Here is a 17,438-nt window from a genome sequence, read left to right on the forward strand (position 1 = left end):
TTCACCTGCTCTGTACACATGTAAACATTTGTTATGCAACTTTAAAATACATGGAGTTTATTGCAGGTTATTTATACTTCCAAATTTAAACACAGTTTTGTTCATCACAATCTTTGCAAAAAAACCCAAAACACGAATGCTATATGAATAAATATACACATGTACATATAAAAGGAAGAAAAGTTAAAAGTTAATTCAGTACAAACGGGTAACTGTTTAGGTGTTCACTCCAGTTGGATGCATCACGTTTCCTTCATTAACCTCACTGAGTGCATTTTGCAGCATTAACTTAACCGACGACTTCCATAAGCCTCACACAAAGCTTGTTTTAGCTTCAGCAATTTTGGTTTCTTATACACATAATACATTATTTTAAACCTGCACGCAGGAGGATTTTATAATGTGACATTTACTTTTATGGTGAGTAGAATCACAAAAACTAAAAAAAAAAAAGGCCAAGTAGGTGAAAACCATTTTATAAACAGTATGTGCAAATCACAAAAGTGGAATAAATACACTCATCTCACATTTGTTAAACATCCACAATAGAGATAATGAGATTATAAAGTTGCTATTGTGCTTATGAGTCTAAATAAAAATCAGCCCTTCCCTGTAATTGTACAAGTGGCTGCCTAATAAAATATTTAGCAGTGCATAACAGTATTGGTCGGTATCTGAGGGGAGCAGCAAGGACCAGAAAAATGCAACTTAAATCACAAAAACAGGAAATGTGAGGTACAATTATGGTAGCTGAAATGTTCAAGGATGTTTCAAGTCTGCATTCTTGAGCAGCTGGAAAAATTTGAAAAGATTGAACCACTCCCCCAATACAGCTGCTAATGTAATGTCATAGAGCAAGGCACTTAACCTTCAGCTATTCCAGTAAAAACAAAAGCTGCTCAGTAGTTGTAACAGGTAATTCTAGGTTCTAAATGTTGCCCAAAAAGGCTAAAAACAATACGATTAAACATAAAAAAATTTATTTATATTGCACATCATCATGCCCCAACCAATCCTCCACTGGTGACAAGCCCCTCTCACATTTTGAAGTATTCAATTGCTCAATATGATATTTTTAGGCTGTCGGTTTCCTAGGCTTCTCCACACAGGGTTACTGTCTCACACATGTTCACAGTGTCAGGCACAGTCACTGGAGTTTCCTCCGCCTTTAAAGACAACATCACACAGCCTAGTCATCTTTTAGTTATTCATATTAAATTATAGCTTCAATCTAAATGTACATTAACAACAAGAAGTGTGCACATCGGTTTTCACCTGTTGTTGTGTTCCCATGTCCTCTGCTGCACTTTCTATGATAGCACTTTCTTTGCACGTGATACTTCTGTCTGTGCTTTTCTTCATTAAAGCTTTAGAGGCCAGCTGTATGGCAGCTTCTTTCTCAGATACACCTGCAGAATGGAATAACAGAGGGAAGCAAAGAATATGTGAGATGTCCACTGTAATATGGGAAATGGGAGTATTAAGTAAAACTTGATGGTGACATTGTGGATTTAAGGACCAGTACTTCAGAAATTGTTACATTTTAGTGGACACAAAATTATGTAGTGCAGTAATAAAATTCTCCAGCAGGAGGCAGTTTATTAAAGTCCATTTCTGAGTCTAAAGACTGCTGGGTTCCATCTGTTTATTTTTACTCTTTTCAATTCAATTTTATTTATACAGCGCCAAATCACAACAACAGTCGCCTCAAGACGCTTTATATTGTACAGTAGATTGTACAATAATACATACAGAGAAAAACCCAACAATCATATGACCCCCTATGAGCAAGCACTTAGGCGACAGTGGGAAGGAAAAACTCCCCTTTAACAGGAAGACTCTTGTGTCTGGTTGATGTGAATGAGAGGGGATTGCAGTGTATGGTCACAGATGGCGTGTTCCCTGGATTAAAGAAGACCAGTTACACTCAGTTCAGCTCCATATTCCAAAGTTTTGAAGCTGAAATTAATCTTTATTTATGTCATGCTGGGCCTTGGCGCAGCTCTTCAGTTCACTACATCACAGAAATCAGCTCACGCCCCTTCCTTAAGCTGACTTTCTTCTGACTGGCTGCTGATTGCAAACAAAAGATCTGAGCAGCAAGTGGGTAGGGCTTTCTTGCTCAGAGCCAGAGCTATGTGCCTGGGTTGACCATCATAAATTATATATTTTTCCATTCTCATATATATATCACTCTTACATACATGGGCCTCAGAGAAAGTTTTACTTATATTTATTACAAGCATTCGGCACTGTAGCGGTAAAACATGTTGTTTAAGATGGTGGATAACCTGAGGGACTGTGTCAAGGTGTCACTAAAATAAGCATGTGTATCATTCAAAACTTGTAGCAGAGCTCAAGAATAAAAACATTAAGCTAATGTGCCTAATAAGTCCACTCTGAAGCATCACTATGCTAACATATGCTAATTACCACTAAAGTAACTACTACATCTGCAGATCAAAGCCAGGTGGCAAACACCATAGTAATTAGAAGGGGGAAATCTATGACTGCACCAAAAACAGCTGTTGAAATATTTCACTTAAAATCAGAAATGTCCACCTCATATTAGCCAGTGTCAAAATCAGGGGGTGACTGAAGTCATTCTACCACTTGGGGATCCTGAATGTGTGTCCTTTATATGGATGTACAGATCTGAGCTTCAAAAGTGGTATCTGAAAATTCTCTGGATGTCATTCAAAGTTATCTCATTACATTTCATGCACACTGTGGTCAGATGCACAAATAAGCACAATCATGAGTTCTATGTTGTTGTTTTAGAAACGATTCTCCTTTAATATCAAGTAAAACATACTTTTATGAGATGCCTTCATGTCACTTATCCCCATTTTTAACTGATCATTGGTCAGCTCATCTCTGTAATCTATGTCATAAACAGCCCAGAGCAACAAGCAGGTGTACATGCCTGACAATGACAGGTGTCTGTGGAGGCCAGGTCTGAGCAGCTTCCACACCTTCATGGTAGCAGACACCTCTTTACCTCCTGGTGGGTTATTGCTAGATGGAGATGCTTTATTGTTGTGTTTGGGAGGTGCGTCAGTCGACCCCATCCTTCGGATGGGAATGCGGCTGACGTGGGGCTGCAGCTCACACCTGGGCAGGCGACAGAGAGGTTAACATTTTCGCTATTCAAGAAAGAAAATATCAGCATGAAGAAGGGGTTTCCAGTGTGGTTTTCATTTCATTTTTCAGATCCCAGCCTTTGTTGACTGTTTTGGATTCAAATTATTACAATGCAAAAAAAAGAAAAAAAAGATAGGGCTTACTTGCTAAATTTGATGGAGGAAAGGATGTGTTCAGGCCCCTGGTCTTTAGCAGTCTGTGACACATGGAGACATTACAACAACACATCATAGTCTAAGTGTATATTAATACGGGAGATCTTTTGCAACAGTGTTAATAATGGAAATGTGAATTTGCTCAGTGAGTGAGCCAGCAAGGTAACCTAACCTCTCTACCAGCTTCTGTGGGGGGATGAGTGATTGTAAGAGTTCGGCACCCTCTCCCTATGTGCCCAGGACGTATAGGTAGAGGCATTCTGGACCAGACCGCAGAACTGGGTCCACCAGTCTCAAGGTCCGGGCAGCTAATGCCTGTCAACCACATGAAGACACATAAATAAACAGAACAAAGAGAAGAAAGGAGAAACAAAGAGTGGAAGATGAAACACTAAGAATCTGATTTATAAAACTTAAGATTTAAGCCATTTAGTGTGTGTATGTTTAAAGTATCACAACTATGCTGGCAAAAACCAAATATGTTGAAATAACTGAATGTCCTGTAATACCTCATAATCTACATATACTCCTAACTAAGTTTAAGTGGTGAGAGTTTTGGTGTTGATCTTTTCCTTGACGTGAAAGTTGAAAAATAAAGATCACAATCAGAGTCAAAAGAGAGCAAAAGGACCCACACTCTGTAGCTGCTTGACAAACGGATAGTTTTTATTCCAGAGGTTAAACAGAGAGGCGCTAAAAGACAGCAGCACATTCAAGAAAGGTGACAATTGTAGAGACGTTACAAGGACAAACACATAACTGTAGTCTGGTATAGAAGGTTAGCACCACATTGAAGGAAACGGCACAATTCTCATAAGGAGTATAAAGCCGAAAGACCTACTGAGAATGTGACTATGCATACAGTGTTTTCACCTAAAGCTGAGTTCGTCATTTTCAATGAAGACGTAGACGCTTTAAGGCTGAAACAACTGGGACACAGAACATCATAGCTCACAGTGAGAAAGCAGGAAAAAAACAACAACTACAGAACACTCCTTCACCATTTAGCAGGGCACTGATCTAAACTGATAGATCGTAACTCCACTGAGCTGAGGCTACACTAAAACCTTTAGTACAGTAATATTAGATGAGACTACTGTCCAGTAAGCACAAGACAACCATCAGATTTGCAGGGTTTTCTGAGCTTCTCTAACTTAGAGAGCTGACATTTGAAGCTAATGCCGTGTTCAGACTATACGATACCAGGCTGGTCAGATCTGAGTCACATAAAGCATCGATTGGAGGTTGGGAACAAAAATGAGAGTAACGCATGCCAATAGGGTGTCATGATAGACAAAAAAAAAGCTATGTGCCAACAAAAGGGCTAGCATATAAGGTAGGTGTACTATTGCATACATTACAAAAGAGAGAATGATGTTCCAGTATAGTTAGGAAGAAGTGTGAGAAGCAGTAACACAAGACAGCCAGCGTCATAGACACTCCTTTGTTTGCTGTTCTGTTGACACTCTTATTTAAAATCAACTGTACCTCCAATGATATCACACTGATTGTGAAAGAAGAGATGAACAACATTTTATAACTCTTAATCACCTGACACATCGACAGACTGAAGTATCATGTAGTCTGAGCCCAGCGTGAGTATTAAGGACTGTTTCTACAAGAGCTTTTTATTTGGCTTAACAACGGTTGAATTCGCAAGAAATTTATGTTGTGAGATCACTGCAACTTAGGCAAGTCACACTGAATATGAAAGACAGATGAAGAAGAAGGATATATACCCTATAAGATCACAATAGGAGCAGGACCTTCAAAACCTACTGCTTACAACAAAGCAAGGCACAGCTTAACTACAATGTGTAACAGCACTGGATCAGACAGTAGCTACAGTGAGCAAAGGCCAGATATTGTGAAAGCTATTTTGATCCCTTAATGGTCTGGTTTGTTTGCTCCTTCTAAAACAGAAGAAAAAATAAATAAATAATAATTCACTTCTGCATGTTCAGTGCAACATAAACGGCCGGTCCTAAAACACAGACCATCATCAAGTACTTGGATAACAGCACGCAAAAAAACGAATTACAGACAAGTTACTATAATTCCACAATAGATGAGTAAAATATTAGACAACATGGCAGCTTCTCATGACTGCTTACCACAAGATATATTAACTCTAGCCGTCGACAGCCTATTACACACCTGCCACGATCGATTTACACAAGGAACATGTCTATCTGCTTGAACAAATTAGGATAAATATTATCTTCATCGGTTTAAGGAAACATATAATACATAAACAAACAAAAAGTCTTCACCATATTTACACCAGACCAGTGTTAGTGTCATATTAAAAAAAACAATAAACACCCGCCAGTCAAACTGGTTATAAGCTAAACTCATTCTTTTCATATAATACTACTTGCTGGCAAATAGCCCCACAAATCAACCGTAGTTATCCCAAAGCAGCTACAAGATTGCAAAATCCATAATGAGGTCTCCACACAGGAAGTGAGTGACATGGTGACCAAAGTCAACGATAATCAGAGAAATTGTAGCTATCACCAATGAGAGGGAAGGATGCTGTTTACTGATGTATGAGGATGGTAAATGCCAACGAATGAGCCGCACAACATTTCCTGTGTGGGTGCCCCTTAAGGACTTAAGCTAATGAGGGTACACAGTTTCTGGCAGTAGGCTATGCTGTGATTATAACGTCATGACCAATGTTGGTCCGACATTGGAATGATGCAGGTTTTTGTTTTTATTTATTTTTAATGGTATTTAGATAATGAAAAACTGACTTGTGTACAAAAATCTAAAAGCAAACCTTTAAATGTTACTTTGAATCATAAGAAATTAAAAAAAGCTATTTAAATGTTTAGCCTCAAATGACAGTATAATGTGATCGACTTGTGACATCGTTTTACAAATCAACATTAAAGCGAAACCCAAAGACAACAGAACAGATCAGAGGGTGCTTTGGAAGGCTTTTAAAGAAAATAAAGTCTGACTATGTTCAGTCTATAAAAATATGTCTCAAAAGTCAAATAAAACCAATAAATAATTCAAACATTAAACGCATCACAAAAGCAACTGTGCGAATAAAGAAGAAAATCTCCCGGCTACTTTCAAATGGTGAGCAGAGTAACGTGGTAATTAGCTTTAGCTTATTATTGTATACAGAAAAAGCTTCGTCTGGATCCATATTATAATATTATGATGTCTACGGATAACATCTACTGTGTGCTCTGAACATCTTATAGGACAGCAGATATTAGGTACCCAAGCAAATATCCCCATTTACTAACCAGTCTGCTATGTTTATCAAAGAGCCAGAGGACAGTGCGGCAACCAGCACTTGATTCAAGGTCGGTGAGAAAAAGCATTTCAGTCATAGCTGAGATCTGAGGAACACATTCGCTCTCAAGTGAAAGTGTTATTTACCTTAAGGTGCTAAAACTGTAGACATGTAATTACTGTGCAGAAAGAAAATAAATTATTTACTAGCACCAGTGATGTTTTGCACGCACGCTTTGACCTACATGGACTACCAGGCTGGTTTCTGAAAAGACAATCTCACTCAATCATCTCGCACAAGGACATGTGCCCAGTGTTTCATGGTTTAAGTCAGATTCAGTCCGGGGTGGGCCCAGTTGGACTGCTGGCGGCCGGCGGTAAGCTCTGAAGGAGCAGGGGACTCAGTTTGGAGAGCAGCCCAGGGCGGGGCAGAGCCTGCAGGGATGGGAGCAAGGTGGAGAGGCTGGGGGGCTGGAGGGAGTACAGACCTGTCATACTGACGGAGGCCGGGAGGGGACAGGAGCCTGCTGCACACACTGAGGAAGATGAGGAGGACGAGGAGGAAGGGGGTGAGAGTGGGGGACGAGCGGGTGTGTGGCTGTTGCTGGGAGACCGGAGGATGAAGCGGTGGTGATGGGGGGGGCGTCTCTTCTCCTGGGGCTTAGTGTCTACAGAGAGGGAGACACATACACCTGCTCAGAGACGTGCAGGAACCGTAGGGATACACAAAGCGGCTGAAACTACCCTGCATGCACTGAGAACAAAGTCATTACAGGTAACGCAAAGTAAATGCAAAAAAACTCATGAAAGCAAACTGAAATTCTTTTGGTACACAGGGTTTCTGCCAGGAAAGAGAAAAGGAAGACAATCGCTATATCTTTTTTCACACTTCCAGCATGGGGAGAAAGTAAAAAGCATGTAGGGCTGTGCGATATAACCAAAATCTCATATCCCGATATAAGACCTTTATCGTCCCGACAACAATATATATCACAAAAATTTTGCATTTTCTGTAAATTCTGTAGTGCAGTTTTCTGGTCCGTGTCAGACTTTTCATAACCAAACCATGTCCATGCTACAGAGGTAGCCCCTCGTTTAGGAATAAGGTCCTCGATTTGTTTTGACTGGTCCTTCTGTTTGTCATCATTTCAGTTTATTTTGAAAAATCTCAACAGGATCTTCAGCTTTATTGTGAAAGGTTAATGTGGAAAAATAAACAAGCAGACAGCGGAGCCACAAGCTGGGTTTACCGTCATTGTTGCTAACGACAACGCATAAAAATAGTTGCTTATCCATCCGTAGTGTGGTTGTTTTAAATGTAAGAGAAAGAGGGAACGTAAAGAAGTTAATATAGCCACTACAGTGACCATCAAAACGATGAAAAAACATTGCCATAAACAGTTTATTTTGTGACACCACGAAACAAATGATAGCGTAAAATGAAACGATAGATGTTTTTATATCGTCATCCGATATATATCATTATATTGAACAGACCTAAAAGCATGCATGCATATACAAGCTGGAGAACACCAAAACATATTCAACTCTATTGAAATAAAGTGATGAAGGATATATCTTACAGTGATTAATGGACCGAAGTGGATGAAAATGAGCAGAGTAAGTAAAACAGAATAAAGTCATAACATTTGCCAGGTTCTTTAATGCCCTTTAATAATTGTGGATCTCCTTTTTCTCAGAGACAAAAATCAGGTAAAAAACAAAAAAATGTAATTCTTTGTTTTTACATTCATCAGATCCCAATCAGCCCAAATAGCAAGGAGAAATTAAAAATACATGCCACGAAAGAGTTGGGGTCTTAGGAGTTTAAAAATGTAATTAACTTATAATTGTTAAATTGTTTATCTGATGCCTTTATCTGCCAACGTTATTTTCATATTCTTCTATCTGAAACAACAGGAAAGCGGTTAAAAAGATTTTTTTTCTGTCTCTGATGATTGCTGCACCCAACCATGTAGCACAGGGGTGGGCAACTCCAGGCCTCGAGGGCCGGTGTCCTGCAGGTTTTAGATGTGTCCTTGATCCAACACAGCTGATTTAAATGGCTAAATGACCTCCTCAACATGTCTTTAGGTTCTCCAGAGGCCTGGTAATGAACTAATCATGTGATTCAGGTGTGTTGACCCAGGGTGAGATCTAAAACCTGCAGGACACCGGCCCTCGGGGCCTGGAGTTGTCCACCCCTGATGTAGCAGAATACAGGCATTGTGAGGAGCCAAAAAAGTAGTGACGCTTATCACGTCCAATATAGCGGACAGCTCGACATGCCCATGATGTCACGTGCAAACCCTTTATACACTGGTGGAAACCCTGGTACATGTGTTATTGAGACAGGGACGCGTGTCTATTCTTCACTCATCATATTTCTTTAAAAGGAGAAAAGAAACTTGATAACTCTAACTAACTCTAAACATCATGTTAGAATACTGTATTATCCATACTGTCAGAAAAATGTCTTTAGGGTAAGGACACAGCAGCAGGAAAAGGGGTCATGCAAAGGTCATGCGGGGGTAATGTGGGGGATGTTACAGGTCGTTAACATCCAGGACACCAAGCTCATCCCAAACCTTGCTGCCAGTTTCACGTCACGCGCAGCAAACCAGAAACTAACATTCACGCAGACAATAACACATCAGCCAGCCTTTCTGAACAGCTCCAACAGCAACGAACAAGAGGTTGAAGAAAAGGAAAGAGAAGAAAATGAGAAAGAGAGAGACCACAAGAGAGGATTTGTGATACAGAGAGAGAGTGGAGCAGAGGACCACTAAAGGAGATGTGACTTAAGAAAAGAAAAAAAAAAAAGGCAGCCACAGCACAGGCAGATAGTTGGGAATTCAACTTACCTCTGACTGGCCCGAGTGTTTTGTTGCCTCCACGTCCGCTGCTGTTGTGCTGTGTATGAGTTCGGGGTGGGGGGCACCCGAAAGTAAAACTTGGGGAATTGTGCATCTTCGGCGAGGGTGTTTGGCTGCTGCTACTTTGGCTGTTGCAGCGGACGCGGCTGAAGGTGTTCTCCGATGCAGATCCAGACAGACAGCTAGTAGGAAAATGAAGAAATCACAGAAATCCATGACCCAGCTGTTATCTTTGGACAAACTAAAGGCATCCAAGTTAAAAAATGTGTGAGAACTCACATGTTAAAGCTCTTTGGTGGTGACACCTTGCTGCCATTGTGGTGTATTCGTGGAGGAGGGTTGGCATGGATGTGAGTGTTCAGTCCTTTGGTGTTGCGGACGTGCTTGAGGATCCAGGCTCGGAGATTTGTCAGACAGGTGTGCTCAGAAAGCACCAGTCGCGGCCAAGGGTTACACTCTGCCATGTCCAGGGCAGAGATCGCCACAGCACGCCCCACCTGATGGCATCACCCAAATTTATTTCAGAACTGATATAGATAGGTGCACTTTGTTTACATAAATTGCCAAATTTCTTTAACGTGTCAGGGTAGGTGTACAGTACTGTCTTGAGACACATCTCATTTCTTTATATTTTGTAGAAAAATGGGAAACAGGTGCAATGATTTATTAAAATGTGCAAATATACATCCGGGTTCTGGGGAGGCCAGTCAATGACTGACAGTGTTCCACTGTGTTTTTCTGTCCAGATATGTTTTTCCTACACTTTCCAGATGGTATTGATTTAGGTCATAGATTTAGGTTATATTTTTTGGAGGAGGAGGGTCGGTGCATACAAGTGCTTTATCGGTCATTAGCAACATAGTTTCTCTTTCTAAATATTTGATTTGCCAAATACTTTGTGACAATAACTAAGTAATATAATCTGCTCTCTAGTGAGTCTTTCATCCTGCCGAATAACTCTAACTCCATTGTCTTGATGTCAAGGTAACCCTCGTTTTGCTCTACAGCTTCAGTGAGCTCATCACATGTGTCTTAACCGGTTCCGCATACAGTATGCTGCAGGCTGTGGTTAGTGTGCTTTCAAAATAAGAGCAAGTAGGCCTTGTCTTTGAGATGTTGCTCTCACTAATCAATAAAAAAATGAAAATAGAAAATTCTAATGTGAGGTGACAAGTATGCTTGAAGGGGATGGTAATACACCTGGACATACCTCCCAAGATAAGTCTATGGGTGGGAAATAATTCAAAGAAAAGTGGAGCATAATATGATATGATATGATATGCATGTGTGTGTTATATATGCGCTTCCTACCTGCTCAAATATTTCTGGAGTGTATTTTGGAGGGAAGGATGGAGGTGGAGGGGGGGTAGCTCGTCCGTTGTCATGGCAGGCAGGTGGGATTGTATTCATGGTTTTTCCTGTGTTATAGTTGCACTCCAGAGTGTAACTGGTCGGTACCCAGTTGCAGAAGCAAGATAAAATATAAAATTACAACACAAAAGCATTACTGTGTTTCCAAGGCTTTTTGCAACTTAATTTGTACTGGGCCCACAAAATCTGCACTTGGTCATTATGGCTAATTCGAAACAGAGTAAAAATTCTGGAAATCACACTTTAAACACCTGAAAAATGACTACATAAACTTCCTACACCGAACACAGATTGCAGCAATGTCATAAATCTAATGTCTGACCTGTGAAGCAGCCCTATTGCCTTGTGAATGGCAACCCGACCGCTGCCTTCTTTAGATTGGCCATCTCTCTTGTCTCGTGCGTACATGTTTTTCTCAGAGAAGTTACAGCCCAGAAAATCAAAGTGGGCAGAATTCACAGCGATCAGCCTTGGATACAGCATGTTCTCGACCTGCGGCAAGAAAATCACAGCAATTCAGACACACGTGACAGAAAGTATTGCAAATCTAATGTAGAAAATGCTTTTCTAAAAAAAAAGAAATTTAAATGAAAGAAAAGTAAAAAACAAATTTGAATGTTATTTGACAATTTTGCAAAAGTACTGCAAAGTAATGGATAAAATGCATTCATTATTACCTGCTGGCTCTCATCAGGAAGGCTATTTCCATACATGAAACACCCACGTTTAGACGCGTGCCCATGCAAGTCGACATAATATGCCACACCCCCCTCCTGTGGTGGCACCGACTCCTGTTCCTCCACCTGTGGTACTGCTAAATCTCCAGCACCTGGAACTACAGTCTCTGTGGAGCTCGATGAGCTGTTCTGATCTCCCTTCTCCGCCTCTGAGGTAGCCCAGGCGTTTTCCTCCATCATCATGGGGACCTCTGGCTGCGCAGGATTTGCATCTTTCTCTGCGTTCCGTTGGTTTAAGGTGACTTCGAGGGCAGTGAGGGGAGGTGCTTCATGTTGATTTGCAGGTTTTGTTTTAGCAGCTGGGGGCTCTGTATGGGTGGGGCCGTTAGAACGAGTGCTTGGCTGTGTTTTGTGCAAGCGGTTGTGTGTGTGGTGGTAGAGCAACAGTGTTTTGGCTGCATAGATGGACGGGTGTAACTCGGGGCTGGGGTTCAAGTATTGTCTATTCAGGTTCACACCCCTGGAATCCGTCCTTTAAAAAAAGAGAAAGTAAAGAATCTTTTATTGTCGACAAGTCTAAACCCAGCAGAGAGTCTTTTGTACACTTCACCTCTGCTATATTTAACATGTGAGCTATTTTATACATTATTACACGGTGATGTTTAGATTGTACAGAGGAACACAGGTCTGGGAATCGAAAGAAGAGGCAGCATACCACTAACATGCCAAGAAAGCAGCGTCACCATTTACTGACACCTCAATGCATCATTCTCTGAGACACAGGGACATCTGGTAAAAAGGTCACCACATCTCACCTCTGCTGGCTCTTCTAACCCTCCTTATGACTAGTAGCAGTGATGAGCCTAAACTAAACTCAGCTGTGGTCGACTTTCCCTTCCAGTTTGATTTCCAGAATCTTATCATTTGTACCAAATGCAGTTTCCATAACCAGAATAGAGCCAGGGTTTCCATCACTGTATTTTAAGTTGTCACATCTTGAAAGATATTGCTTTTTTATTTATTTAACGCAAGCAATTTATCGTCTGTACACAATAATTAAACATAAAACCTCAAAACTGAAAAAAGTTAAAATATTAAAGAAGAACCAGGCTAAAACCAGATTATGACTTAATGATATTTTACTCTGTCTTCCTATGTCCACTAGGTCTACCATGATTTGGTGCTCTCTCATTGGTGTAGTCTAAATTATTGCTGGGAATGTGAAAAAAACTCTCCAGTGTCTCTTATTCTCTCACCCCTGTGTCAGCATATACATATCTTCACAGTGTTACAGCAGATAGCAGGTGGGCAGCTTTCCATTAACTGAGTGCAAATGCGCCTGCATTAAATTGCACGTAATTTCTGAGTAGGTCGTAGTCACTGGGCTTTTTTCCCCATGAGTGATAACTGCATAGGGCTTGAAGAAACCTAATTTTTCCAGCTGGATTTCTTGATTTCTCCTAAAACGAGCAGGTTCATTGGCCACACACATGCATAAATTAGTTCTTATATAAGTTTTAAATGTATGCACATGTTAGCAGAGACATTCAGTTGATACTGACAATGAATGTTGTGAATGCAAAGTAAGAGGAAGATATGCACATAGTAATACAAAAACTAATGGTCATTGTAAAAATTCAGACACATTTGCACTGTAGCATCAGGTGCCATATTCCCATTGGTTGCCTGGTCTTCAGACAAACTTTCCGTTCAAATCAAAATTTCATTAGGAAGCCAAAAAACAAAGATTTTGAACACACAGAATGCTTATTTTTAATAGGATATATCCATTGTATTTGCAGTACATATGGGTCTACAGTTGTAAGACTTCCTATGCAGAAACACAGAGCTAATCATCTTATACTAGCAACTGTTAACTGCTGTGTAGCCTTTTAACAGGCTCAACATCAAACCAACTTGCTTTGTGACAATAATGAAAGAACAATGTAGCACAACAATACACTGTAGCACATTTCCAGACTATAATTGTGGTGCACACAACTCACATTATTATTGAGAGGAAACGCTCTCGTGTCTCATTTAAGGATGTGGATGAATGTGAAACTCTTACCTGTAGTGTCCACGGACAACCCCGTCTGGGTTCAGCATGGGAATGAGCTTGAACACAAACATGTTGCGCAGCGCGTGTGCACGTGGGTCATCTCTTCTCAGGATGAAGTTGAGGAAACCGTTAAACACAAATGATGAGGGAGTCTCCCCAGGGTGCACCCGACTGCTGAGAAAAAACACCTGGGAACACACACAGACACGCAAATACCAAGAGTGAACGTTCCTGTTTAAGGTCAGAGTCTTATAAATTATCATTAAACGTCCCAATCTACAAAACACTGGAAGTGATTCACAGCCATGTGGCAACTGGAGATCACAGAAAGTCAAGGATATTCAGCGACTTTAAGAATACCAATAATTGACATTTTTACTGGTAGTAAATACATTAGGGGTTTACCTAGGCAGCCAAAACCTGGAATTCCTGAAAGTGAACAGTCTTCAGCTTAAAAGTAATGCACAATGAGCAACTCACTTCCAGTGTGGATGCAGCTTAACAAAAAGCCAGTTAAGTTTAAATTAAAATGATCATTTCTTTATTTGTGGTAAAACAGTCCTTTCTAAGGTGGGAAAATTGCTGCTGACAATCCACATTATTACATTTAGCATCTATATTAGCAGCATGCTATAACTCGCTATATCAGACTCACCGAGGAAGAAACAAGCAGCTATGGGTTGATTATGTGCAAATGTACTAGTTTACTCTTTTCTTCATGGGGGGAGGCTAACTGCTTGGAGGCGGTCTAGGTGCCAGGTTTCGGAAGAATGTGCATTGTGACTTTGCTTCACAGATCATACTTTATACACGGGAATGTATTTAAAAAAAAATCTCATAATGGTCTAAAACTAACTTTCATAATAGGGGACCTTTACAGAATAGTGATTGTTTTGTTTTTGTGTATGATTAAATGATACCCTTTTGCCAGGGAAGCGGTGTGGTCTTGGAGTGTTGGTGTCAGGAAACAGCTTGGGCAGACGGGCTTCCCGTTCATCCTGCATCCCGCTGCAGTTGGTCACAGTGAGAAGGTCCACCCTATTGCCATCTAGAGAGTGGCATAGCAACTCCCTATGATAATACACAGTGCCTGGAGTACTAGCAGTGGGAGCAGTGCAGGAAAGAGTTTAAGGAAAACAAATGTTAGAGAACTGTACACATTTAAGGTACTTTGACAAAGAAAAGATTCCAAATTTGTGTGTACATAGTTGTGTCATTTGTGCGCGTTACCTGCTCGGACTGAGCTGAGCAGCCCTGGGGTAGCTCTGATCCAACTGCTGCAGCATCTCCTGGCACTCTGTGTAAGAGAATGGGTAGCAGAAGGAGAAATAGGTGGTAGCCCCTCTCACCTCCAATAGCCGGTGAGTGAATGAAAGGATGAACTGGTTATCTACAATCTGAAAAGCAGCAGAAGAAAAGAAGAAGAATGATATTTATAGATGGATAATAATAGCCTGACAGGCAGTACTCTGCCTCACAGAGTCCTGTTGCCCACATCCTCTCTGACAGGCTCAGAGAGTGAATATCTACCTCAGATGTTGGTCTGTCTCGTATCCTTTCCCAGCGGGTTTTGCCCGGTAAAGTGCGTACGAGAGGAGCCATGCCTTGGCTGTAGAGTTTCCTCTGATTGTTCATGTTCATCACATTGATCTTCAGTAACTTCCCAGGTGCTGCCCCCTTCACACTGAAGTAAAACCATGATCTGAAAAACCACAACATGATACGGGATACTTTAAGTCATCTAATGTGGTAAAGTTGGTGTGGCACGAAAAATTAAATTTTGGTTACCTGTTTCCGTTCTCGTGCTCTGTGCCAGCACAGTCTGGCTGCGTCCACACATTGAACTCATAATCAGGGGTGAGGCTTGACCCAGAGGAGGAGCTTCCACTAGAAGGTGTGTCAGAAGAAAGGCTGGAGTTGCCCTTCTCCACCTTCTCCACACGTGCCAGGTTCCCTGAGTCAAACTTGGAGCTAAACACAATATTCCCAAAGCGAGCCTCCATGGCTCTGAACTCTGGCCTCTTTCACTTTTCTTTTCTGTGAAGTGCCCGTCAGAGTTCTGACACAGATCACCTGTCATGAAATTAGGATTACAAAAATATGTTAACACTGGGCAAAAACATAAAAGGGAAAGGAGGTATAACCGGCTACAACAGGGGTTTTATGTATATGTAACGTATTTCTCAAAAACATAATAAACAAAGAATTTTATACAGATGTAATATACCATAATACTAGTTTTTGATTGTAAGACTAAACAGCGACATCTCGAGGCCATTACAGAAACTACAACGATGGCCACAACCAACAACACAAAACATTTTCTACAATTACAAGCTTTATACGTGTAGCCATTGCTGTACATTGGTTGCTTACTGTTTCCTTATCATTAACAAAAACGCGAGTGAAAGTCTCTCCAACAAGATGAAATAACGTTTCAGTGTATCAACAACAAGCAATAACAACAACAGCTGACCGAGAAATCGAGGGCAGCGTAAAAAGGGGGAGTGAACTAACGGCTGCAAGCATTACAGTCGGTTCATAAAAAGATTACACATGATTGAAGGCAAATTAGCAACCGCTACCTAAAATCGATTACACAGCTAATAGCCAGTGTCCTTCCTTTAATGTTCCACACAGCTAGCATACCTTTCTAAGCTACGGAGGCTAACTTAGCAACGGAACTAGCAGTCATTGCTCTGAAGGAATCTGTTTTTTTTAAATTATTCTACGTTTTTGGTCCACACACTACCTCGACACCTAATCTGTATCAGCGTCTTTATGTGAAAATATAAAATGTCAATTTTACCAGCCTATTTTCGATCGATGTCCATTTTTGTTTCACCGTCCTTCTCAACCCTCAATTCCTAGCTCTGTATGCTGCGTTCAGGGTTCTCTGGAGAACTGACACTGCCTGGAAATTTCCTTGTGTCTTAGCCTAACAAATAGCAGGCGAAACGTTTTAAAGTCATTCTGTGCATTTGGTCTGCTTATTACAGTGGACATGCAAAAATATAATCAAAATATAAGTAGATTTATCTTTAAAAAAACAGCAATTAAAGTTACCAACTTTGTTGTTCTTTTCCTTATGAAACAGCGCAATAAAGAAACGTAATCTTAGTGTAGGCTTACTTTATTTAAAGGTCTCACGCATTATTTGGCTGTAGCATTGCAGTGACATTATGCACCCAGAATATCTCAAACCTGAAAGGCCTGTTCTACAAAGCAGACCTGGGGTTAATGGTCACCACCTCCTTACCTCATATGTGTGTGTGTGTGTGGGGGAGGGGGCTACAAAAAGTCTGAATAGTGCTTATTAATATATGATGGGGTCTAATTAGGATTTTGTAGGTAAGGAGAAGAAATTTTAAATTTAATTTTGGATTTAACAGGGAGCAAATGGAGAGAAGTCAGTATAGGAGAAATATGTCTTTCTTGTCCCTGTCAGAGCTCTCGCTGTAGTGTTTTGTACTACCGGAAGGCTTTTGGGGCTTTTTAGAGAAACCTTATAATAATGAAGCACACTAACTAACAATTAATTCATTAATTCAGACTTATTGCATAAGTTATATTCATAGTTAAACACTTAATGGTATTCAAAACAACGAGCTTCGTTTGAAATAAAGTAATATTTTTATGTAATACCACAGGTAATAGACAAATATTTTGCTTATATTTAAATATCAAATTCAAATATTTTATATTGATCCTTTATTTGTTTATTTATTTATTTATTTTTTAACAAAAAAAATTGTTGCAGCCAGGGGTAATAAAATGGATTCTCTTAGGCTGTTTTTATTTATAACAGCCTTCTTTTCCACTCAGTAACGGTTCTGTTATTAGTGAGCTTAGCTAATAACTAATGTTACTCCATAAGCAGCAACCAACCCAGTGAGGT

The 17,438-nt window shown here is 40.4% G+C and overlaps 1 protein-coding gene across 2 annotated transcripts; it reads right to left on the reverse strand.

The window, feature by feature from the left end:
• Positions 1-75: 75 nt before the first annotated feature.
• On the reverse strand, positions 76-16,467 carry agbl5 (AGBL carboxypeptidase 5). Of its 2 annotated transcripts, XM_005917764.2 has the most exons (17): positions 16,350-16,467; positions 15,329-15,613; positions 15,071-15,242; positions 14,771-14,937; positions 14,461-14,638; positions 13,550-13,728; positions 11,479-12,010; positions 11,124-11,293; positions 10,742-10,877; positions 9,710-9,927; positions 9,419-9,612; positions 7,043-7,222; positions 3,472-3,614; positions 3,288-3,340; positions 2,927-3,114; positions 1,276-1,409; positions 76-1,166 (listed from the first exon to the last, which is right to left on the reverse strand). In XM_005917764.2, the coding sequence occupies exons 2-17, from the start codon at positions 15,541-15,543 to the stop codon at positions 1,092-1,094; spliced, it is 2,934 nt and encodes a 977-aa protein (XP_005917826.1). In that variant the 5' UTR covers positions 15,544-15,613; positions 16,350-16,467; the 3' UTR covers positions 76-1,091. The 2 variants fall into 2 exon arrangements, with proteins under 2 accessions (XP_005917826.1, XP_005917829.1); XM_005917767.2 differs by lacking the exon at positions 7,043-7,222.
• Between the last annotated feature and the right edge of the window lie 971 nt (positions 16,468-17,438).

Source organism: Haplochromis burtoni, unplaced genomic scaffold (assembly GCF_018398535.1).
Source record: "Haplochromis burtoni strain Fernald_Lab_line unplaced genomic scaffold, NCSU_Asbu1 Contig_28, whole genome shotgun sequence".
NCBI classification, from domain to species: domain Eukaryota; kingdom Metazoa; phylum Chordata; class Actinopteri; order Cichliformes; family Cichlidae; genus Haplochromis; species Haplochromis burtoni.